General features: G+C 44.0%; 2 protein-coding genes across 2 annotated transcripts in view; both read right to left on the bottom strand.

Annotated features, from left to right (window-relative positions):
* Window positions 1-3,211: 3,211 nt before the first annotated feature.
* On the bottom strand, window positions 3,212-6,988 carry LOC117771057 (tumor necrosis factor receptor superfamily member 6B-like). The gene is made up of 4 exons (XM_034601067.1): window positions 6,943-6,988; window positions 6,300-6,690; window positions 5,167-5,343; window positions 3,212-3,651 (listed from the first exon to the last, which is right to left on the bottom strand). The coding sequence occupies exons 2-4, from the start codon at window positions 6,688-6,690 to the stop codon at window positions 3,320-3,322; spliced, it is 900 nt and encodes a 299-aa protein (XP_034456958.1). The 5' UTR covers window positions 6,943-6,988; the 3' UTR covers window positions 3,212-3,319.
* A 3,667-nt stretch (window positions 6,989-10,655) lies between these two features.
* The window catches only part of LOC117771071 (venom phosphodiesterase 1), a 17,315-nt gene continuing 2,898 nt past the window's right edge, over window positions 10,656-25,072 (bottom strand). The window contains exons 3-25 of the mRNA XM_034601088.1: window positions 24,793-24,924; window positions 24,497-24,622; window positions 24,179-24,239; window positions 23,811-23,908; window positions 23,311-23,390; window positions 22,565-22,684; window positions 21,801-21,910; window positions 20,893-20,958; window positions 20,697-20,769; window positions 18,353-18,461; window positions 17,950-18,072; window positions 17,250-17,281; window positions 16,915-17,042; window positions 16,459-16,528; window positions 16,182-16,269; window positions 14,910-15,082; window positions 14,754-14,799; window positions 14,468-14,622; window positions 13,895-14,030; window positions 13,069-13,146; window positions 12,864-12,996; window positions 11,542-11,698; window positions 10,656-11,418 (exon numbers count right to left, since the gene is read on the bottom strand). Coding sequence (XP_034456979.1) covers window positions 11,245-11,418; window positions 11,542-11,698; window positions 12,864-12,996; window positions 13,069-13,146; window positions 13,895-14,030; window positions 14,468-14,622; window positions 14,754-14,799; window positions 14,910-15,082; window positions 16,182-16,269; window positions 16,459-16,528; window positions 16,915-17,042; window positions 17,250-17,281; window positions 17,950-18,072; window positions 18,353-18,461; window positions 20,697-20,769; window positions 20,893-20,958; window positions 21,801-21,910; window positions 22,565-22,684; window positions 23,311-23,390; window positions 23,811-23,908; window positions 24,179-24,239; window positions 24,497-24,622; window positions 24,793-24,924 — 2,468 coding nt within the window. The 3' untranslated portion in view covers window positions 10,656-11,244. The remainder of the gene's footprint in view (window positions 11,419-11,541; window positions 11,699-12,863; window positions 12,997-13,068; window positions 13,147-13,894; window positions 14,031-14,467; window positions 14,623-14,753; window positions 14,800-14,909; window positions 15,083-16,181; window positions 16,270-16,458; window positions 16,529-16,914; window positions 17,043-17,249; window positions 17,282-17,949; window positions 18,073-18,352; window positions 18,462-20,696; window positions 20,770-20,892; window positions 20,959-21,800; window positions 21,911-22,564; window positions 22,685-23,310; window positions 23,391-23,810; window positions 23,909-24,178; window positions 24,240-24,496; window positions 24,623-24,792; window positions 24,925-25,072) is intronic.

Genomic DNA, 25,072 nt, shown 5'->3' with positions numbered 1-25,072 from the left:
TCTGACACCTGGTGGACGTTTGTATGTATGTATGTATAATACTACTACTACTACTACTGCTACTACTACTGCTACTGCTCATAACAACAACAACAATAATATAATAATAACAATAATAATAATATAAATTATTGTTATTATTGTTGATCTTTTTTACTTATTTCCCGAGAGAAACTCGAAACCCCCCCACACAAAATCCAACAACGCTAATACTAGTACTAACATTACTACCTAACCCATAACCCTACTAATACTACTGTAGGCTGCTTTTCTTTTTATTATTATTATTATTATTATTATTATTATTATTATTATTATTGATATCCCTTAAATATTTCCTGTGAGAAACTACACAACACTTCAACCCCCCCATCCAATAATAAGTGAAAATGGGTTCCCAAACTTTTCTTGAGAGGAACTAGGAACCCCCCACTAGCCAATAATACTAATAATACTATGACTACAATAATAATAATAAAAATAATAATAATAATAATAATAATAATAATAATAGTAATAATATGGTTGACGCTCGACCTGTCCAGAAGGTGGCGGTATAGGAGTGTAAATGTTGATTCTCTGATCCTGTGACGTGTGAATACCCAAAATCCTGTTTTATTATTTCATGAGGGTTAAAATTGTCATTATTATTCCTGAGAATTTAAACATTAATGCAGATTTATTTCTCTGTGCACTAATGTGTAATCATCCTGAGTTAAAGGTCCTGGTTGCTTTTGGGTTTGGTTTTCGAGCTGCGAGGGATCACGAGCGTCGGCAGCATCAGACCAAAACACCAGAACTGTGTTGATAGAGTGTTGATATAACGATGGAAAGTTATCGTGGTCATTTTAACCTCCATCTTGAATATTTGTGGCTGTTTTGAAGTCATCAGCTTCTTTACACCTTCCATAACGAGGAAACGTGTGAGGTTGTGTTACTATTGTTCTGTGTTGTGTTGGTGTGGAACGAGTCTTGCTGCTGCTTGTTGGGACAAATAAAGAAAACTTGAGGTGAGATGGGAGGAAACAGCAAATTCAAGATGTGTCCACTTCACCAGGAAATTCATCCGTCTTGTCTTTGAATATTCTTCATTATATTTCCTGCTTTATAAAGAACTGCTGCTGACAAACAGTATTAATGTAGATCTGAAGCTGCTGGATACACACAGTGAGCTCCATCCAGCTGCCGTCATTAACATTCCACAATCCTTTAACATCTATGTCTGGCTTCATTTCCATGTTAATGTTTCACCTCAGTAATGATCCTCATTGATCGTCTCCTGTCAAGAGGAACAGTACGAAAGCATCGTGTGTTTCCATCAGGCTGGAGGACGGGTGGTGGTGGAACAGGTGATTCCTGATCCTCAGTTCCTGTGACTGCTGGGTTTACAGGAATCAGCTGCATGTAGAGCAGTGAGGTGACCCCCTGGCTTTACGCCTCGAGACCCTGTCCATCACGTCTGGATGATTGACAAGAGATGACCCACAACGACTTTCTTCCAGATTCATAAAGGGTCACCGGGACCTTTGACCTTTGACCACAAACCTCTCATCAGGTCATCCAGGATGGGACGGACAACCTGAGAACATGATACCTCCGGTACCTCCAGTGTGGAGGCACACAAATCATTGTTGACGTTAAATCACGACGTCTGACCCAGTTTTTACATCATCAAATACGTCGGTGTGATGAGAGCGACCTGAAATGACAGAAACCATCTGTGTGTGTGTGTGTCTGTCAGTGTGTGTGTGTGTGTGTGTGTGTGTGTGTGTGTGTGTGTGTGTGTGTGTGTGTGTGTGTGTGTGTGTGTGTGTGTGTGTGTGTGTGTGTGTGTGTGTGAGTCGACAGCATTATTCCACCCAAGCGTTTCCTGGAGCCTGAACTTCCTCCTGACGAGCAGGAGGAAGCTTCACGTCAGCTCAGCAGAACGTTATCAGCTTCAGGTGTTTTCCCTCTGACGCTGCAGCTTCCTGGTAGAAAACCAACCAGGAAGCTGACGTTTGTGGATTTTGACGTCAGCACCAGTGGAGGTCACGACTTCCTCCAACACGATAAATCAAACAGGAGCCGAGCCACACGCTCTTATTTCCTCCTTATCCCACAAGCTGCACCAAACTCAGACTGTCAAAATAAAACACGGCTCAACATCTTTCAGAGTTTGGGAAACTTCCTTGTGAGATAATATCATAATTATAATGATATCAAAGTAACAAGTGTTTCAGCTTTACTGTAAAACAGAAAATCACTTTTTAAATGTTATATTTCTAAATGAATGGAGAAAATCATCATCCACCATCTGTCAATCATCCACCATCCATCATCCTTGCATCACACAAGTAAGACAGAACCAGAATCAGCGGATGATGCAAAGGAGACGTAAAAATAAGAATTGAATGTTAAGAATGAATAAACCTGAATTGTTTGTATCTTTATTATTTCCCGTTGATTCAGCTTAAAGTTGTTTAAATAATAAAACACATTCATAAAATAGAGAAATACCAGATGTTAAATTGTGTATTCAATTTTATTTGCGCATCACTCAAAGCAGACACACAAACTTCACTTACGTACAACTCTGCGTATAAAAATATAAGGAGTGGCGAACAACAGGAGCCACTCTCTGATTCTCATCAGATACAACTTCAACTAGAATTATAAATAAATGATGTAATAAACTCACATGTTTAATCATCACACAGGAAGCAGGGTTTGGAAGAAGCAGGAGCGGCGGCACATCAGCGTTTAACTGCAGACGTAAGAAGAGGTAGATACACTGAAGGCCACCGGGTTTTTTGAAAGAGTAATACCACTGTTTTTAGCTGCTAATGCTCACGGGCAATATATTACAAATGTATAACTTAAAACTGCCATTAGGCACATGCATGTACTTCCATTCATACGTATGAGGGATGGAACCCAAAAACAAAAGTAAGACTTTTCCACTCTTTTTAACCCTCCACTCTTTCCCCGATCAGCTGACCTGAAATGACACGTTCCCTCGTATAGTTTCATAAAACGTCTGTTTATTCATTCTGCCGTCCCAGGACAGCAGCTGTCTGTGTCACGTGGAATAAACAGAGGAGAAACTGGAATGCTGGGAAACAGGAAGGAGAATTCATTTCACAGAAGGAAGTTAAAGAAGTCCCTTTACCTCGGAGTGACCGGTTTCCTCCTTTAACTAAAGCAAAAAGTAAAAAACAGCCTGTAATGAAAAGTGCATCTCGATTAGCACACTTTTAATGATTCAAGAAAAACCCTGGACCAGTCAAACCTTTTGATACCTGCGTCCAGATGTTGGCTACCTCGTCCTACTCTGACATTAAACTGCATCCACCTCGTTCCCCTCGGCTCCACACAGCTGCTTCATGGCAGCGTCGATCCTCTGCAGTTTGTTATGCAGCCTCTCGCCGTAGCTCTCTGCGCCGATTGTCTTGAGAACGTCCGGAAGCTGACGAATCTGCTTCTCGGCAGCAGAGGCGATCCAGGCGTTGACGCGGGCGTTGAGCTCTGGGAGTTGGAGTGCTGCCGTTACTCCCTGTTTTTTGCCGTCCTCGGAGGGGAGGTGGTGTACGAGCCGACGCAACCGCTTGACGGACATTGAGTGGTGGACGAAGAAAGCCGGGAGGATTTCTCTGAGGTGGCTCGCTCCGTCTGCAAAACAAATAAATACGATTAAAGGGGACATATCATGCAAATTCCACTTTGTTAGTGCTTCTACAGGTTAATGTGGGTATCTGGCTCATGTCTACCAACCCAAACACTCTGGGGAAAAAACACTCGCGCTTATAGTTCCTCTAAGTCAGAAACGTCATGCTTGAGTGACTCGAATGAGCTTCCTGGGTTTTGTGTCGTAACAAGGAACTGGAAGTCTCCCTACATGGTCTTGGCCCACCCCCCACCTCATCCCCCCCGCCCCCCCACACTCATTACGCCGGGTTTACACCGGAGGCAGCGAGGCAGCGCAGCGCCGTCCTCCAGCGCGCAGCCGCCTGGCTGTTCACACGGGACGAGCATTTCTCCGCTGGTCAGCCCCATAGACTGTATATATAAGGTCAGCCCGCGATTCTGCTTTCTCCGCTTGTTGTTGTACCCGTTGAATGTCGGGGTTCGGGGGTAAATGATGGTCTTCATAGCCCCCCCCCCCCCCCCCCCACCTCTCTTTCTCTCTCTGTCTGTCTGCTTGTGTGCTTGTAGTGGGGGGGCAGAGGGGGACATTTAATTATGTGATTGGGAAAATTAAAACTCCAGGACAACAGAAGGGGAATACAAAGTATGGGATGCATATTTGATAATTTATATCATATAAAATATGTAATTTATATCGTTTAAAATCATGGGGGGAGAGAGGGGTGGGGGGGGGGGGGGGGGGGGGGGGGGAGCTGGCTCATTAGCATTTAAAGGAACAGGCACTCAAAACAGGTCACTCTGTGGAGGGCTGTTTTATACAGGGTAAAAAGCTGTTTGAAATGATCCTTGTGGTATTTTGACCAAAGTATGTTACAGACATTTCATTAAGACCCCAAGGAACCAGATCAACTTGTGGTAAAATGGGCATGCTATGTCCCCTTTAATCAGTCAGCGACGAATTTTCAGCTCGACCGTGAACGTGAAACCAGAGACTGAGAAAGAAGATGGAAATGAAGCCAAAATATGCTGCGTACGGGCGGCGCCATCTTGCCCTTTTGACTTCATTAGGAGCCTGAGACTTCAATATTAAAGGGGACATAGCATGCAAATTCCACTTTGTTAGTGCTTCTACAGGTTAATGTGGGTATCTGGCTCATGTCTACCAACCCAAACACTCTGGGGAAAAAACACTCGCGCGTTTTGTTATAGTTCCTCTAAGTCAGAAACGTCATGCTTGAGCGACTCGATTGAGCTTCCTGTGTATTGTGTCGTAACAAGGAACTGGAAGTCTCCCTACATGGCCTTTATATCATATAAAATATGTAATTTATATCGTTTAAAATCATGGGGGGAGAGGGGGAGGGGGGAGCTGGCTCATTAGCATTTAAAGGAACAGGCACTCAAAACAGGTCACTCTGTGTTTGTCACCTGGAACGTGGATTTTTCATCAGCCTTTAACTTCTCCAGGTCGACAGCGATCAGCGTTTTCTTTGCAAATACAGAGAATACAGCACATAAACTATGGATCCGTGATCTCACCTCTGAGCTCTTCGCAGCTCGTGCACACGCTGTCGTGCCAGGGGGCGCTCCTCAGCAGCAGGTGCTGCCTGGGGCAGTCGCAGCTCTGGGACTTGGTGCAGTTGTGATGAGCAGAGACGCCGTCGGAGAAGGTTCCGTTGGAACAGACGTGGCAGACGGTGTTCTCGTCAGATGTACCTGGAGGGGACAGACGAGAACCACACAGAGTCAACCTCCTACTTTCAGGAACACATTCTATTCAAGAGTTATTTATTTCATTACAGCCACAGACCCATCAGAGCGACTTCCAGTCCAACACAAGCACCAACAACAGACACGGTGTCAGTTGAAATGAGACGTGGTCAGATTTCTGCCTCTTGCTGGTGCAGACGATGGATACTTGTAGTTGTAGTGAACAGTCTTTGCCTCCAGGGGGCATCAGAGTAGTGTGGCTGTCTTTCTGTGACTCATCTCAGTGGTTCCGCACAACAGCCTCACCATCGATAAAAACTACAGTGCAGCTTATTTTAAACTACAGATGTGATACAGCTGCAAATAAACACTGCTGTAGAGGCTGGTGCAGTGAAAGCATTATGGGAACTGAAGTCTCGCTGACTCATGAATCAGCTGCTTCACAGAAACTCCACATGTGAAGATGTGTCATGTGCTTGTTATCACAGCGTCATGCGTGACTCGTGTGAGAATCATCAGCAACACGTCGGTGACACATACTGGACTCACATGTCAAAGAAACATGTGAGTCCAGACTTCAATAAGTCAACCTGATAAACACATTCTACACCGAAGATGTCTTTCAGTGCCTCTAGATCTGATCCAGGACCTTTAGATCTGATCCAGGACCTTTAGATCTGATCCAGGACCTTTAGATCTGATCCAGAACCTTTAGATCTGATCCAGAACCTTTAGATCTGATCCAGGACCTTTAGATCTGATCCAGAACCTTTAGATTAGATTAGATTGGATTTAGATTAGATTAAATTTGATTGGTTCCAGAACCATTAGATCCTGATCCAGAGCCATTCGATTCTGATCCAGAACCATTCGATTCTGATCCAGAACCATTAGATCCTGATCCAGTACCATTAGATCCTGATCTACCACTTTTACATCCTGATCCAGAACCAACATCCTACCTTTGCTCAGCACTCCCTGTCCGGACGGGCACGCGCTGTGGCGCATGCAGATGTCGTGCTGTTTGTTGAGGTAGAATCCCTCTTTGCACGCGCACTGTGTGTTGCTGTGCGCGGTGCAGGCCGTGCGCGCCACCTCGTAGCGCCCGCACACGCTGCAGCGTAAACACTTCCTGATGTAGTTCCCCAGCTCCGTGTAGGAGCCCGGCGGGCACGGCGCGCACTCGCTCCTGCTCGTCGCCTTGCAGGGCGCGCGCAGGTAGGTCCCGGGCGCGCAGCCCTCGCAGACCAGCTGCGTGCCCGTGGCCGGGTCCGTATGCTTAAAGGTCAGGGCGCAGTCCACGAGGGCCGCGTGCAAGGTCAGCAGCACGATGGGGACCAGTGGCGGGAACATCTGGAGGAAGAAGAGAAGGAAGGAAGATCAACAGAGTTAGAACAAAAACATCTGGAGGGGGAAGAGGAACAAGGAAATCAGATAAAACTGTCCAACTCTAGCGAACAGGATCTGATCCAGATGTTTCTCTCCAGATGAAAGTTGTGGAAATATCCCTCGTGGGTCAGATGGAAGCTTCCATCCTGTTTTAAAAGCAGCTGTAGATCCGCAGACCAGGAGCTGAAGCTGCAGCTCAGACCGGCTCCCACCTACCGTGAGCTGATGAAGATGATGAAGAGGAAGCAGAGGAGGAGGAGGAAGGTGCAGCAGCAGCGAGGCTCAGGACGAAGATGCTCTCTCTCTCTCGTCATCTCTATTTATCAGCTCTTCTGACTTCTACCTCTGACGATTCATTCATCAATGAGCTAAACCGGTGATTCTCCGGAAACGTGTCATGGCAAAGGAATTCCACACATCATCCTGGTCAGAGTACTAATACTAAAACTAACACTACTAATACTACTACTGCTTTTACTATTGTATTATTATTATAATAGCCTCTGATGACGATCACATGCTAGAATCTCACATGTTATATGATCTCATATGTCTGATGCTATATAATATTTCATATGCTGTATAATCTCATGAATGAATTATTCCTCATATCAAACTTCATCCAAAGGATAAAGAGGAGATGAGATTTCATTTTGATACAAATCAATCAGATCATTTCCCACTATAATAGAATTTAAATCAGTAAATCATCCTAAATGTTCTGGATTTGTACCTCAGCCTTTTATAAAGAGTACAAAGTATTAACCTGTTCATAAAATGTATTATATATAATTTTATTTTTATATTTATATACTTATATTTATGCCACTAGAGGGAGATAGTTCATTCATAAAATTCTTCTGTCAAACTGAAATTTGTGATAAAGATCCGGATATTCTGGAATAACCTGAGTGTGAATCTTTCTATTGAATTTTCTTTTACAGATTTCTCTTATTTTATAAATAAAGGATAATTTAATCAGGCCTTAAATAAACTCCATCTATTATAACAAACTACTTTCTGGCTGCAAGTCGACAAAGTGCAGGAACTGATTCACAAGGTCAAACTGAAACTTGTGATAAAGACCCGGAAATTCTGGAATGACCTGAGTGTGTGTGTGTGTGTGTGTGTGTGTGTGTGTGTGTGTGTGTGTGTGTGTCTGTGTGTGTGTGTGTGTGTGTGTGTGTGTGTGTGTGTGTGTGTGTGTGTGTCTGTGTGTGTGTGTGTGTGTGTGTGTGTGTCTGTGTGTCTGTGTGTATTGTGACTGTATGGGTCAGTGTAATTATTTAATGATTGTCGTGGGATTCTGTTTACACTGTAAATAATATACTTGTATATTTCCTCATCTTTCTATTGAATTTTCTTTTACAGATTTCTCTTATTTTATAAATAAAGGATAATTTAATCAGGCCTTAAATAAACTCCATCTATTATAACAAACTTTCTGGCTGCAAGTCGACAAAGTGCAGGAACTGATTCACAAGGTTTGATCCAAATAAAGATAAAAAACACATTTGATTATATGACTGCACCCACAGGGGGCGCTGTCGCTGTCATTGTATTTAAAGCAGATGAAGGAAAAGTTCTGACTGTATTTAAAATGATAAATTCTGAAGTTATAAACTGGGACTAAAGAAAATATATTTAAGTTAAGAATATTTGAAAAACTGAAGATGATGACCGAAGGTTATTGTAACTCAAAAAATATAAAAACTCAAAATAAAACTATTCTTGTTCTTGAGTCATTTTGATTCAAGTTCCTGTTGAAACAAGAAACTTTGTTGTGAAGGATGAATTTCAGTGTTTACTGCTCATCGTTCAGAGCAGAGTTCGATATCAGGCGACTGATCGGCAACAAACAAACAGATTATTAACAAGAAGAGATTATAACTAAAAGAACAGCTGGACAAAAAAACACTGAAGTCAATGATTGAGACTCATTTATATTTAGAGTTAAATCTGTAAAGTAATGGAGCCAAATAAAGAACAATAAAGAGGAGAAATGTGAGGAAGCATCAGAGATGTTTATTTAAGGACTCGTCTGCCCGTCTGTCACCATGACAACAGCATCGCTACCACTAGGACTGAGAAAACAGTGATTTTGAGGTTTGAGACCAGTTTGTCTCATGAATAGAATCCAGAGGTTGTTTTCTTCCTCCACACGTTAACTCTGTCTCTTGTCCCTGTCGACTTTCACTTTTCTGAAGCCTCCGGCTGAAGCAGCAGCAGCTGTCAGTGGACGAGCTGGTTCCCCTGAGGGTGAAGCACAGACCGCTGCTCGTCTGCGTTCAAGAATGTGCTTCCTCGGCCGAAGCAGAAAACAGCTCTTCATGTTCAAGTGCCTGCAGATTTCACAACGAGGCCAAAATCACTGAAATGAGGAGACAGGTCCTTTGTTTTCTTTTCCCACAAATCAAAACCTCAAACTGAAACTGAGGAAGTTTCTGGGTAAATGTAGGCGGACAAATAAAAACCCACACTTACACAACGATGGCCTTTAAGCCTCAAAGCAAAAGTGCAGAATCCCAACCTGTGAACCATTTGTTCTGACATCAGAGTCATGAGTCTATAAATAAGGACGACGACACGTCTCCAGAAAGGAAGCTGAAATATCCCAGATATGAACAGTGCCATCTTGCACATCTGGAGATGAAACATGCACTCGACCAATCACGAGTCAGTCTCCGCTGTCAATCATCATGTAGCAGCCAGCCACCAGGAGGCGATCAGGATTCTTTGGCTTCACTTTTGGCAGCTGTCATGTCGTCCATCTTTATTTACAGTCTATGGATGAGATTCGATATAGAATCTACTGATATTTATGAATCTGAATCTAAACGTAAACAGACTTTATTTAGATCATTTAGCTTCCCATTCACTCATTGTGTGAGTTTGAGGTTCAGTTCGGTTAGTGGACGGGCCGCTCTGCCCCCGGAGCCACATGTGGTTAATCAGGGGCCTGCTGCACGAAGGTTTGAGCTCCACTAAGACGTTCTGTAAACATTTAAAAGCAAGTTACAGGCCCATTAGTAGCTAAGAACTTTCAAAGTAAACTTCCTGTGGCTGAAAGATGCTTTTCAATAAACTGTCGCCGACATTATCTCCCAAATTAACATCAGACAAGTGAATCCTTTGACGTGGAAACGCTGCCAGCGCCGTGTTTACTGCTCACATCACATGTTTGGTCCTGATACACTTGCTGTGTAATCACTGATGGCGTGTGGTCGACATCACGTCAGAGGTTTTGCGTGCAGTTGGTGCCACTAGAGAAACTTACTGTACCGATGACGTCACATTCTTTGTGTGTTTTCCAGGTTAAACATGAGAAGAATGTGACGTCATCAAGGAGGCGTGTGGGAGGTTGTATGGAAGTCCAGAGAGGACAAAACTAAATACATTCAATTCAATTTAAAGGGACATAAAATCTCTCTCTTATATGGAATAAAGAAGCAAAAATAGAAAAAATAATTTGATAAATACACAGAAATATGATGATATGATGTTTTTAGAACTTAGTGTAGGTCATAAGCCCAGCCTCCTCCATGTTAGCAGGTGGGACACGGATAGAGTTCTTATCACACTGATGTTTGTACAGTGTTCATGTTTCTGATCAGTTTGGTTTTAATTAGTTAATTGATGATAGAAAAACGATGATGATTGACAGCTGAGACTCCTGACTCCTGATTGGTTTGGAGCTTGCATAAATCGACCGCACCTCGATATCACGGCTCCGTGCAAGACGGCTCCCGATCGTATCTGAGATATTGTGACTTCATGTGCGTAATTACAGTCATGAGGTAAACGTTGGCTGACGTGAGCTTGTGGTTAAAGAACACGTTTCTGTCTGCTCTCAGTGAGCAGACATATAAAAACACCTCCCGATGACGGAGGTGTTTTTCATCTGCAACAGTCATGAAGCTGAAACCAGTGGTTCATGTGTCTCCTGTTAGAATAAGTGCAGCATGAAGAAATCAGTTTACTGGGAAGGTTCCATCGCTGGTTTCTATCCAGACTGAGTCAGTGAGAAACTGTCCTCAGCTTCACCAGAGCTTTGAAAGACAGAAAAGAGAGAATTCAGCAGCAATTTGTATAAAATTTAGTTTGTTTTAATAGTTTGGTGCAAAATACCGAGAAACAGGCAAAGAAAAAATATTCAGTACTTTCTCAAAATAACATGAAAAGTGATCATGAAACGTCCAGCGAGGATCAGAAGATTAGTTTCTGCTTAAATTCACTGAAATACTCGTTGAAGGATTCACACAATCATGACACTAAGAATAAAATAAGATTCAATAATATAAAAATAAAATTCAGATCAGATTCAAATCTATAAAGTTAATAAAAAAACTAAGTTTCGTTGATAACGACAAACAATTTAAAACTCATCATGAAGAATTTTACAAATGCTGAATATTAATCTTGATGGTGATGTATAGAGCTGTATATTTATATATTTATAGATCTACTATATATTTATAGATCTATATATTCATGTATTAATAGATGCAGTTGGATTTGTCACTGTTTTCTCTGAATGGCGGCCGTGGGGCGGGTCTTCATCCTCAGCAGCTCTGGGATTGGTCGACTGCTGCCCTGGTAAAAGTCCAGTCCTGTGATCCACTCCACGTCTCTGACCCGTGATTGGTGGAACCACATGTGATCTTCCACCCAATGAGATTCGTCCTCTGCACTCTGTCAGGAAAAATGGAAATTTAATTTGACTGTTGAAACAGACGATAACAGTAATTAGGAAGAAGAAAACAAAGGGCTGCTTATTATGGGCTGAGACAGTGAAGCCACTTTGTGGTTTCTTACTCTGCAGCTCTCCGAGTTGCTGTGGACGTGCGGCAGCAGGAAGGAGATGCTCTGCAGCGTCCCGGTGCAGCTGCTCACCGGGCGGGCCGAGTCTCCGCAGCTCGTCAGCACCGCAAAGTAATGAGTGGGGATGGAGATGTTGGTTCCAGACACAAACCTGCAATCAAACACAGGGAAATTATAATTCATCGTATTCAAAGCTTCTCTCCTCCAGAGAAAACAGCTCCTGAAGCCCACGTCTTAGAAACATCATCAAATCTTCTGTTTTCTCACACTGACTCATTCCAGTGAGACCTCGAGAACATGTCAGGAAGATGTGAGGAACATGTCAGGAACATGTCAGGAACATGTCGGGAACATGTCAGGAACATGTCGGGAAGATGTCAGGAACATGTCAGGAACATGTCAGGAAGATGTGAGGAACATGTCAGGAACATGTCAGGAAGATGTGAGGAACATGTCAGGAACATGTCAGGAAGATGTGAGGAACATGTCAGGAAGATGTGAGGAACATGTCAGGAACATGTCAGGAAGATGTGAGGAACATGTCAGGAACATGTCAGGAACATGTCGGGAACATGTCAGGAACATGTCGGGAACATGTCAGGAACATGTCAGGAACATGTCAGGAACATGTCAGGAAGATGTGAGGAACATGTCAGGAACATGTCAGGAAGATGTGAGGAACATGTCAGGAAGATGTGAGGAACATGTCAGGAACATGTCAGGAAGATGTGAGGAACATGTCAGGAACATGTCGGGAACATGTCAGGAACATGTCAGGAACATGTCAGGAAGATGTGAGGAACATGTCAGGAACATGTCAGGAAGATGTGAGGAACATGTCAGGAACATGTCAGGAAGATGTGAGGAACATGTCAGGAAGATGTGAGGAACATGTCAGGAACATGTCAGGAAGATGTGAGGAACATGTCAGGAAGATGTGAGGAACATGTCAGGAACATGTCAGGAAGATGTGAGGAACATGTCAGGAACACGTCAGGAAGATGTGAGGAACATGTCAGGAACATGTCAGGAAGATGTGAGGAACATGTCAGGAACATGTCAGGAAGATGTGAGGAACATGTCAGGAAGATGTGAGGAACATGTCAGGAACATGTGAGGAACATGTCAGGAACATGTGAGGAACATGTCAGGAAACCGTCAGGAACATGTCAGGAACATGTCAGGAACCTGTCAGGAAGATGTCAGGAACATGTCTGGACTTCAGTGCAGCTCTGAAAACATCTTATGAAGCACAAATGCCTGTAACTGACTAAAACCCAAGTGAAATCAGAGTCTTGTCATGAAATGAAACTCACTGCTGGATCTGCTCTGGGGAGTCGTACTGGCCGTCGTAGTTGATATCGAAGACGGGGCCGGTCACCACGTTGATGCCGTTGTACACGGAGGCGTATTTCATTAGCAAGCTGCTGTGGAAGTAGTTCCAGATCTCTGCCACAGGAGGAGGAGGAGAAGTGAGTTTTGGATTTTCACATGATTTATGTATCGTGTTGTGTAACTTACTCTTAAACTCTGGGTACATTGGCACCACATTACTCATCAGGAGGGAATCGAACTGTTGCTCCGCTGTCGTGTTCAGATCTGTAAACACACAATGTTGTAATGAAGTGAGGAGGAGAAGTTCAGACATGAAGAAAACATATAACTTTATTTTTTCTAACCTTTTTTGATCTGTGGATATTAATATGAATTAAAAGCATCAGAAGGACGATGAAGGTCCTGCGTGGTTCATGTAGAACATAATGACTGAGGTGTTACCGCTGCCTCGGGGGGGATTTCATCAGTGTGTGTTTGGTAACGGGATTATGCAGAATCCGTTTCATTTTGGATCAGATGCAGGAAGTTTTCAATCTATGACGAGTATTTCTCAACAGATTCAGAGTGACAGGTAAACTGACTGAAGAGAGAGAGAGAGAGAGAGAGAGAGAGAGAGAGAGAGAGAGAGAGAGAGAGAGAGAGAGAGAGAGAGGGAGTGAGAGAGAGAGAGAGATAGAGAGAGAGAGAGAGAGAGAGAGAGAGAGAGAGAGAGAGAGAGAGAGAGAGATAGAGTGAGAGGGATAGAGAGAGAGGGAGAGAGAGAGAGAGAGAGAGAGAGAGTGGGAGAGGGAGAGAGAGAGAGAGGGAGAGAGAGAGAGAGAGGGAGAGAGAGGGAGAGAGAGAGAGAGAGAGAGAGAGAGAGAGAAGAGAGAGAGAGAGGGAGAGAGAGGGAGAGAGAGAGAGAGAGAGAGAGAGAAATGAACCTGTGTGTGTGTGTGTGTGTGTGTGTGTGTGTGAGTGTGTGTGTGTGTGTGTGTGTGTGTGTGTGTGTGTGTGTGTGTGTGATACATACTAGGTGGGTACAGGAAGGCCTGCGTCAGATTCCCAGCTGCTGCATACTGGTCACATCTCGGACTGTGGGACTCAGGAAGTCTGACGTCGGCCCTCAGGCAGTTCGGTGTCACCGGCAGCAGCGGATCTGAGTTGATCTGTATCATTGTTTGTTTTGGGACGAGAGATGATCATCACAGTTTCAGACCATCCCTTTCATTCCCTTTCATTCAAGTTGTGCACAGTCACTGGGCGGGTGAACCACTCTGAGTCTACAGGGAAGCGACTCAGAAGATTTTTGTCCATGTCAGTTTCAATTTTGTGACTTTTTCCCCCCAGATATTTGAATGTGTTTAATGTGCATATAAACCATTAAAAAACACAGCGATATTTTGAATTTCATTTCCTTTAATTGGCCAAATTCTTGCCGATGTTCTTCAGTGATGCTACGGAAATAATTTAAACTTCAATCTCAACAGACCAGTCATTTGAAATGATTCTGACTTAACAGGATTCGTCTTCACTGACTGGCTTCAGTTTTAAACCCTTGAACGTTTCTTGTATTCAAATCGCACACTGTTGAAAAGTCGCTCACCGGCTTGTCGATGGTGAAGGAGCTCCACAGAGGCATCAGGGCGTCGGAGCTGTAGGCGCTGATGAATCCCTCCTGGTGCAGGAGGCAGTAGCTCCGGTCTGGCTGCAGCATCCGAGGACGACCGAACATCACGTGCTTCTTCTCTGCAGCCGACTCTGGAGGGAGCAGAGCAACATTCAGAACTCATGCAAACAAACTAGAAACAATGTGAAATAATCCAAATTAAAAACACAAATGACAGAAATTAGACACAGAATCGTCATCAAAACTTGATTCCACTCCTCACTTTGTTGTGCCGTCAGATTCAGACGACTGTTGATGGCGTTTGGGATCTGAAGAGACACAACAGAACAACACAGATGAAGTGGTTTTAACGTTGGACAGTCGATAACTGGAGAGAATCACAGGGAGATGTGATCAGTGTCACGTCCATGTCACCCACCAGAGCAGGACAGGAGCATCCCAGCAGGTCTGCAGGCTCCAGGCTGAGCAGCGGACACTGAGCAGGCCCGCTCTGCTCTGCAGGGGGCGCTGGTGAGTAGTAGGGCTGCCTCAGGAGGTGGTTCATGCTGCCGTGGGTCCCGTTGTTGTCGGTGGGAGAAATCTGCAGAACGTCTGCAGAGGACAATGATGTTTGGGTTTGTTGAGCAGACACAACAGATGGATGATGTGTTGATCGGATCGTCCGTGCATGAAAACATGATTCAGTTACGATTTGACTCAGAGAATAAACCCACTCGACCTCAGTGGTTTACGTTACAGCTGACTGTACAGATGTTTAGTCCTGAGAGACAAACTGATCCTACACAGCCGACATCACTTGGATTTACTTTGGCTTTTAGATGGACTCTGCAGCATGTATCCTTCACGTGATGTTTGCACAGTGTTTGTTGAAGTTTCTGCACATCTGGTTGAAATTAAGCTTCAACCTCTTTAGACTCATGAAGCTTATTTTTCTAACAGTCTGAGCTCAGGGCCTGAGATGTAGTTTGAGTCCAAACTCAGGTCAGTGCACCAGCAACATGGTTCAGAAGGGTTTTACATTCTCACTTAAATAATCATTAGAGTAATTCATTCTCTGTCTGTCTGTGTCTCTGTCTCCAGAACAGTTCATCTGATCAGCTTCACACTTGTCATGTGTATTGTTCAGGGTCCAGTGAAGAGCAGTGTGGACATGTGAGCAGAAGCTCTGCAGAAGAGACGACTCATCCACACAAGGGAGTTGTTGAACCTGTGGCCGAGTCCAGCAGCAGGTCTGTGTTTGCAGCGGCTGGGTTCCTGCAGGTCAGAGAAGCTGCAGCCAGCGTCACCGCAGGGAAGCGTGTCTAACAGAGTGTAACAGGCAGGTACAGGTACGTTCACGCTCGTCTGCAGGAACATGTCTGTGATACTTCAGACAAATATGGCAGATATGTACTTTCTATTTTTAACAAGTTGGTGCAGTAAATTGACGACATTGAAAACTCTTGGCACCGCTTCACACCTGATGTAAGCTCGTGTTCACTCCTCGAAACCTGCCCTTTTGTTATGGTGAATTATGTGTTTTAATCTTACACTTGGTTTCATTCAGGTTTCATCTTGTTGTTTTTTACAGTGTGACGCTGTTTTTATCTCTGTCTGTAAAACCCTTTCTGTGTTTTGAGACATTTATCCTTATCACTGATCTAGTGCAGTGTGATTGAAAGGTCTCGCTGGAGGTTTGAACTCTACTCACCACACATGAGATTGTACAGCTCGATGTTGGAGAAAGGTTCGATTTCTGTTTGATTCTGAAACTTTGGTCCATAACTGACAAACATGGCCTGCAAGAAAAAGAAGAAGGAAGACGTTCCAAACAGCTGCAGTAGCCATGGTGACCAATAACTTATGGAAGAACTGCGATAAATCCACATAAACAAGGTGTAGTTTAACAATGGCAGAGATATATTTTAGAGGTTTAAGTGCGACTTTGCTGTTGACGAGTTGCAGAGAAGAGAACAGGAAGTGCTCACATGCATGCTCTCGACATCGTTGTCATAGCCGTGGGTTCCACCGGAGCAGAATGAGAGGGATCCAGGATATCTGAGGAGACACAGAGGTTTCAGCCAAACACTCACAGAGTGCGTAGGAGAGAGGTGAGTGCTCCCTCTCAGGAGGTCGGTCAGGCTCCAGGATGTGAGTAACATGATGATCTAAGTTCAAGCGGGGGGGTCTCTAATTTATCATGGCTCAGCCGAAGGTTCTGTGCCACTCTGGCTCAACCCCCCCACCAGTTCAGCTTTTACGGGCTCCATCTAATCTACAACATCTTTGAACTCTTTGCAGAGCGACGACTTTTGCTCATAATCACTGAAAGTCTGAATCCCGTCAGATATTTGTATGCCATATGCACGTGAACAGCAGGGGGCAGGTTTTGAAGACAAGCTTATAGACCACACGTATAGAAAAGTATCTGCCGACAGAAATACCTCTCAAACAGCCATTTTGCTTCCACCAGGACGTTGACGTCTTCGATGCGACGGCTGTTGGCGAAGTGGAGGCGCTTCGGAAGATTGGCCTTCAGGTACGGTTTGATCTTTTGCCCTGGTTTCTTACACTGAGATCACAAAACAAAAAACACGTTTAATAACTTGATTTCAATTGGACACATGTCGTTTGTTTCTTACATTATAAAAATGCTTTTTATTTTCAAATATTGTTATGAAAACTAACACCTGGGTAGAGGTTATTTAAATCCATTGATCCAGATGTTGTTGAAGTAGTAGTTGAGTAGTAGGTAAGTAGTTGAACGTGGTTAACTTACGGTCATGTTTGCAACAAGTCCGGCTGAGTCGACTGTTGAAAGGAAAACAGTGTGATGTCAGTGTTTCACTCGCAGTGTGGGAACTTTGAGCGCTGGACGTTTCTTCCTCACAAAACCACATCTCAAGATTATTTGTGTGACCTCACCACTGAATCGCCTTTTCACAGATTGAATTCACCCAAGGTCATTAGTTCCTTCTTTAAATAGATTCATCTTTGTCTGCATGTGCACCCACGTCACATGCAGTTTTATTTTACAGCTTCACTAAGCTCAGCTTCCAACTCTCAAACTTATTTGTGAACTTTTCAAACTCGAACTCTTTCCAGGATTAAATTCTGGATTGAGGCAAATCTCAGGTCGTTTTCTCTCGTGTCAATCAAAGAGACGATCTCTCACAAAGCGAAACACTCATTTCCTGATCTTCAGAACTGGCTCATTCCACCAACACAGATCCTGGAGAAACTCTGTGCCGCCCACATGCTTTTTTGGAAGGACTTAATCTGAATTCAGTGGAACAAGTCTATATTTATAACAAGATAAACTTGATTAATCAGTGTTTTGTTGTGTTGGAAACTACAAAACAAATGGAAACTGAGGTTGTGATGAATGAGCCTTTCTGCAGCACGTCATCTTGGGTTGGACGTATCATCTGAATTCTCAAAGCAGCATTAGATCATGTTTCCTCTGCACATTCACTCACTGACTGCGTCTTTGTTTTTGGCTCTGATGCGTCCGAACGGCCCCTCGTTGACCCAGTAGCTACTGATGTCGCCCACCAGGTCCTGCATCACCTCCTTCCTGTCGCAGCTCGTGTCCTCCATACCTGCAACAGCAATCACATCTCTAATGCGACACTGTGGAAGGTATCTTTTAAAAAAGTTTCCTTCATCAGCTGGGATTCACATGATTTCCCTCTGGGGAGCCTGTGCATTTAACACAGTATGAAAAACTCACATGACTTAAAGTTGATATCACTACCTGATTCTATATTTATATTATCTATGTTTAATCTGTGCCGATTGTATGAATGAAATGATTTCATTCATGTCTTCTTGTTAAGTTCTTGTTTTGAACGAATGCAGGTAAAAGCCACGTTGTGTTACCGTGATCGGCCACGATGACGATGTTGACGCAGCGGTGCAGGCCGATCTGCTTGAGGCCGTTCATCAGCTGACCCATGATCTTGTCCACGCCCCGGATGGCGTCGATCAGCTGGAGGCAGCAAGTGGAACAAACACAAACCATCAGACGTTACTGAAATATTAGTTCTTTTAATCCCACACAGTTTCCTCAGATATAATAAGGACACAAAGCAAAAAACAAACGAGCCAATGAGCAAACTAACAAAACAACAAAACAACAACAACACGCGGTGGATACGATCCCGTCCAGCCTCATGGTTAATGACTAAGTTCTTCTGGGACTTTGGGCGTCTCTTCCCAACAAATGACAGCGATGTGAGCTAACCCTAGTTCACATCCAAACATGGAATTGGGACACTGTGTCATGAAGGCCACTTAAAACCTGTCATTAAAGCTGAACTCCACCAGAACTCCTGAAGGGACAGGGTGCAGCCCAAAATTAGACTTTTCATCACCCCCACATGCCAACAACTCCTTGGAAATCTGTAAGTGGCCGCTGTTATTTCCAGGGTTGGCGGTCCAGTCGTCAGCTCCACCCTGCCAACATGGTGAGCTGTCCTTGAGCAAGACACTGAGCGGTAAACTCCTCCTGATGGTTAGGTTATGTGAGCTTGAGGCCACAGAAAGTTTAAAATAGATTTTAAATAAAAAAACACTGTTTTCCATCTTGTTTCTGCAGTTTAAATCCCACCAACGGCTCATTAACCGTTCGGGCCTTGGCCTCACAAAGCGTCTCTAACAACCTCGTCCATGAGCTGCAGGTCTCAGTGAATCAGCTCTTGGCACGTGAAGCTCAGGTTGTCAGGTTTTCAGTGAAGCAGCTGGAACTTGTTTTCGGGGAGTGAACGGCTTCAGGGGATAAAACCATATAAACAAACAGTGAGTTTATAGTTCGACAGGTAAAGACTTGTTCTTGAACTATTTTGGTTTGACTGATAATAGACTAAAATACAATCATTCATGCATCACTTATTATGTAATGTTTACGGCAAAAAATAAATTGCTCACTTGAATACAATCTTTTAATAAACTGAACAAGAAATATATTAATAGTGGCATTATAAACTTAAAAACTTAGCTTAAACTAACTTTATTAAGTTTCTTGAGTAAAAGTGGTGTCAATACATGACTTAAGTTGGTAAAACACAAAATGTTAAGTTCAGATCCAAGTGCAGCCCAGTGTCAGTCAGTGGAGAACGGGGTCTACCGGGTGGTTCTGCAGGGGCGGCCCAGCTCTTTGCTGTTCTCTTTCACAATAAAGTCCTGAAGCTGGTTTGTTCTTAACGGAGGCTTGTTATTACACAGCTATTCCATCAGATGGAAGGAATCCTCTTCTAATCAATTCTTGGTTGTTTGTATTGAAACTTTCAGAATTTTTTTTGCAAGACAAACTAAAATCATAACTGTAAAATATAGATCATCTGAAGTAAAGAGAATGAGCGACTTCAATTTCCACAAACAAGCTTCAGGACAGTAATCACAGCTTCCCCCTGAGGCTCCTCCCCCTTCCTTCTTCATCCTCCAACCAGTCAAATCAATTATTAAAGCATCATATCACAGAGAGAGCGAAGCAAAGACTTTACACTGTTATAACTATTACAGAGAAACAGTTCACAAAGATAAAGAGAACGTGTTTTAACTATCAGGCATAAAACTAATCAGCTGTGAGTTTCCAGATAAAACCCAGATTCGAAATAAAGATGAATAATCAAGTTGACTCAACAGTTCAATGATATTTCCATTTAATCATGAACCTGCACAGACGTTATCAGTGTGTGTGTGTGTGTGTGTGTGTGTGTGTGTGTGTGTGTGTGTGTGTGTGTGTGTGGGTGTGTGTGAGTGTGTGTGTGTGTGGGTGTGTGTGTGTGTGTGGGTGTGTGTGTGTGTGTGGGTGTGTGTGTGTGTGTGTGTGTGTGTGTGTGTGTGTGTGTGTGTGTGTGTGGGTGTGTGTGAGTGTGTGTGTGTGTGGGTGTGTGTGTGTGTGTGGGTGTGTGTGTGTGACTGTGTGTGTGTCATTAGTGATTCAGCGATCTGGACTGTGTGAGCTACTCATAAAGTCTCATAAAGTCTCATAAAGTCTCATAAAGTCTCATTAAGTCTCATAAAGACTCATAAAGACTCTGTTGATGTGATTCTAATGGTTTCATTTCCAAAGTAATTTTTTATTAGGGGACTTCAGACGTAATAATGATCTGTGATTTCGGGAAGCGTGAGGCTAATGGGTCTGCGGCTCCGACACAAAGAGGACGGGAGCTATTTCAGTTTGATGTCTATTTCAGCAGGTCGTTACGAGAGGACAACTCACCCCCCCGCTCACAGGGCCGAAGCTGTGTCCAGATTTATCCGGCTCCTCCAGATACAGAGTGTAGAAGTCCGGCCTGGAGGGGAAACGTGGTTTTTACTCACCCTTGGCATTAAAATACCAAATACAGAGAATTAAACATGAATAAAAGACATGGGATGGAAGTGGAGTCTGTGCGGAGTGAAGAAGAAGAACCAACCGTTCTTCATCAGGCAGCTGCAGCCACTTCAGCACAGTGAACACTCTTTCTTCAAACGGCACTTTACTGAGAAGAAAACACACAGAGACTAATGCAGCAGGTACGTTTGTGTTCGCCCATGGACGACATGACGGCTCCCAAAGGTGAAGGCAAATTATCACGATCGCCCCCTGGTGGCCGGCAGCAGTACAGGTCAAACACCTCACCTCCACCATGTTAGCAAATGGGACGATGACCAATTGACAATGACCGTGGTTTCAGGTCGTTCTTGTCACACTGATGTTTGTTCATGTTTCTGATCAGTTTGGTTTCAACTCGTTATTTGATGATTGACAGCTGAGACTGACTCCTGATTGGTCAGAAGGTTCAAATGAGGAGCTGAATCTCAGAGGAAAAGGTTCTAACAAAGTGCTGAGAACAAGCTGTGTGAGAACAAAGGGAGGACCTCCCTTCAGCTTTCCAGTGAAGTTCTACAGTAAGAACACAATGTCATTGGCTGTTTACCAGAGAGCCGGGTGATAACGATCCAACTCAACCTCTTCACACAGCGATTAAACCTCTTCCTGACTCTGCTGCCAAGTCGCTTTACACAGCCTCTTGTCAGCTGAGGTCCTGTTTACCAACTTTATTGCAACAATGGCCTTGATAGCACGATTATCCAAGTCCATCATTAAACAGATATACTTTATTGTCCCCATGGGGAGACTTCTACTGGGCCAAAGTGCCACAGCAGCTGCCGAACAGAACACTAAAAGGATACAACACATAAAAGATGAAAGACTATAACTGACTGATGTCACTTCACCAACTCTGATAAACTCTGATGAAAGAGTAACTTCAACCACAGCTGCTCTTTGTTCATTTACACTCATCGAAAGTTTGAATAAAACCTGGAAACTCGGACTCACCCGTCGTACGGTCTGTAGAGGTTTGGGAAGCTGCCGTTGATTTTAACTTCTGATCCAGGCCAGAAGAACGTCCCCGACTTCAGACCCTGGTACTTCGCCGTGTGCCAAATCTACAACACGCAAACAGAACATACATGTGCGTGTTCAGTGAAATATGTTGTAGGAAGCAGCACGTCTGACCAAACCCAAGTTCAGCTCTTAAACTCCATTAAACAGCAGGGACTCTTTGGCTGCTCCATTGAAATCTAACTCCTTAAGCAAATGCATATGCTTTTCTTTTATAGTTTCACAAAACAACTCAGACAAGATGATTTACACTGAAGTAGCTGTTTAAACGGTTGTTTGTGCAGTTTCTCTGTTACATAACATTATCCTTCGTTTGGCAGAAGCTTTTATCCAAAGCGACTTAGTGCATTCAACATCTATGAGAGGCCATTCAGGGGTTCAGGACACTGGCACGCAGATGGGGAAGACTGAGGATTGAACCGCCAACCATCTGGTTGGCGGACGACCACTTCACCCCTCAGCTGCAGCCGCCCGTCTCATGTGTCATATTTATTTCATTGGAATCCCAGTATGATTGTTTAGTCATTACGTGACTCAGTAGCACTTGAACCTGCACCCACGCCCAACAGTTGCTGAAATTGAATGAAATTTCACAGACTTTGGGATCTCTGCTTCATTGATTATTAATCAGTAATTTTTGTGTAATTACACTGACGTAAGCTCGTTGGCGGAGGTGTGTTCCCACAGAAAAGACTCACAGGTTGTCCCAGGTACCAGGCGGGGTTGTCTTTCTCTGAGTTGGACAGACTGAAGCTGGCATCGAACACCGGGTCGTACATGCTGTTGTCGATCAGACCATTTGACTCCGGGTAGAGACCCTGAGAGCGGAGGAGAAATATGTCTGACGGTCATTGATATACAAAAGTTTCACTGTTAAGTAAAAATGTAAAAGAGTTGTTGCTGATTTGTGATAATGTGATGATGTGAAAAAACCATCTGACGCACAGATACTTTGAATGAGCACGTGGCCGACAAGCCGCTACTCCCCTACTCCCCTACTCCGCTACTCCCCTACTCCCCTACTCCCCTACTCCCCTACTCCGCTACTCCCCTACTCCCCTACTCCCCTACTCCGCTACTCCCCTACTCCCCTACTCCCCTACTCCCCTACTCCCCTACTCCCCTACTCCGCTACTCCCCTACTCCCCTACTCCCCTACTCCCCTACTCTCAGGGGAGTAGACAATATTCATGGTTTCTGTGAAATCTCTCAGGGAGTTTCTGGAGAAACCCTAAGAGACTTCAGCTGGTTTCCATCCACATTTCCATCACAAGCAATTCAAACGTTGTGGAGAAATGTCTTGAGTTTCAAACATCTGCTCATTTGCAAGCTTGATTTTTGCGATGTCATTGAAGCCACAGTCCTATAACTCAATAACATCTAATCCAAATGTCTATAAACATGTGTTGTGTGTGTGGAGCAGGGCGAGGGTCTTCTCTCTTACTGTGACAATGGTGTAGTGATTAGGGAAGGTCTTGCTGGGAAACGCTGGCTGCATGTACGGGGCGGAGGTTCCACACCGTCCTGAGAAGAACAAACACAGCAGCTGCTACATGAGCATCATAATTCATCGCTGAAGAACATTCAATGCAACAAAGGCTTCTTCTTAAAGTCGAGCTGAACCACTGAATGGTTCAGTGCCTGCTCAGACGATAAGATGAGGACCAGATGATTCATCCAGATTCTGTCTGCACTAATGATGTTTGGAGTTTAATCTAACCTGAATTTGATAAGTTTTTCATTAGTTTCCCATGACTCAGAGGCTTCCTCAGAACTTACACAGCAGCCTCACCTACTGGTGTCTGGGCATGTGTCCTGAATCCTGAATTTATGAGAATCTGAAAGGTCACTCGAAAGTCAAGCCAAATGTTAATTTGATAATTTATCCGTCAGCAGAAGCTATCCTCACAGTTCCTGTTCAGAGGAGGACGGAAAGACACTCACTGAGTTTGTCCAGAACCGGGATGAGCGACCCCCACGTCTGCAGATACTCAGCCCTCAGGCCGTCCAAGGAGACGAGGAGCAGCGGCTGCTGCTTGAAGCTGGAATTCATCACAGAAATACACTGATGGGGTAAGAAATGCATTTGCTGATGATATTGATTGTGTGTTCTATCTCAAAGTATTGGAATTATATGAAAGAAATGGGAATTTCTGAGTTGTGTCGAGTTTGTGAATAAACATCTTGCAAAGTGTCTCAATTTGGTTTCTCTTTGAATAACTGAAAACATCCTCAATAAAACATCCGGTCTTTTAAAAAGCTGAGATTTATAGAAGTCGAGATGGAAACAGAGAACAACTGAGAAACCTTACTGTGCTGGACATGTGGGGGTGGACAGGTCGTCACACTCCTCCTGCAGCCAGGTTGTGTCTCCTGCAGCAGAGCGACAACAACAACAACACACAACACTTACACTGAATGTCAGGATCCAACTGTGGAATTAACATTTATTGAAAAGATAGAAAGTCTGAGTGCAAGTAACAAGGTATTTGAGCACAAGCTATTTGTGTGTGAGCGCTTTGAGGGTTTAGACTGAAAGAATTAGGAAATCTGACCGTGAACCTCGTTCTTCCCTGGGATCAAACCGACTCATACTGTGACTCTGCTCGTCATTGTTTGTGCTCGCTCACCGTGGCAGACATGTTTGTAGTTGCTGCAGCAGTCTCCTGCAGACACACAGTCATCGGAGCAGTGACAGTTGCTCTGCTTCAGCCGGGTCTCTCCACATCGCAGCTTGGTGCAGTCCCACAGCTCGGCTGCAAGGGACAGTCATGCAGTTAGGGAACCACCATCTTTTCTCTGCTTTTAAACTGGCCTGTCGGGGGCCGGAGGTTTCGTAACCCTCACAGGAGCCAAACACTATTTTACAGAAGAGCACAAAGCTCCGTCTGTGATAATTAGGACTCAGGAAACTGCTTCTCCTCACATGTGGCTTTGCAGATGTCGTGGTAGTCATGGCAGCAGCTGTTGCTGGCGATGCAGTTCTCATCACATCTGCATCCTGGGACCTCGTCGTAGGGCTGGTAGCATCGACTCCTGCAGGATGTGTGTGGGACGACTGGAACAGACAACATGTGGGTGTTAGAACCAGTGGGGACGACTCAGCAGGAGAGGGATCCACAAGCAGAGGAAAGAGACGCTTTGGATTCAAAGAAAAACATTTGTAGATGCATTTGTATTAAAAACGAATTATTTTCTGACTTAAG

Source organism: Hippoglossus hippoglossus, chromosome 11 (genome assembly GCF_009819705.1).
Source record: "Hippoglossus hippoglossus isolate fHipHip1 chromosome 11, fHipHip1.pri, whole genome shotgun sequence".
NCBI classification, from domain to species: Eukaryota; Metazoa; Chordata; class Actinopteri; order Pleuronectiformes; family Pleuronectidae; genus Hippoglossus; species Hippoglossus hippoglossus.
Note: the sequence above shows the minus strand (reverse complement) of the source record. Positions and strands in the feature narration are given on the sequence as shown.

Bases quoted from the DNA above. Each gene is read 5' to 3' on its own strand.
- LOC117771057 (XM_034601067.1), bottom strand. From the start codon at position 6,690: ATGTTCCCGCCACTGGTCCCCATCGTGCTGCTGACCTTGCACGCGGCC. The intron at 5,344-6,299 runs GTAGGATGTTGG...TGTCCCCTCCAG, and splicing joins ACAGGGAGTGCTGAGCAAAG to GTACATCTGACGAGAACACC. The intron at 3,652-5,166 runs GTGAGATCACGG...TTTGTTTTGCAG, and splicing joins GAGCTGCGAAGAGCTCAGAG to ACGGAGCGAGCCACCTCAGA.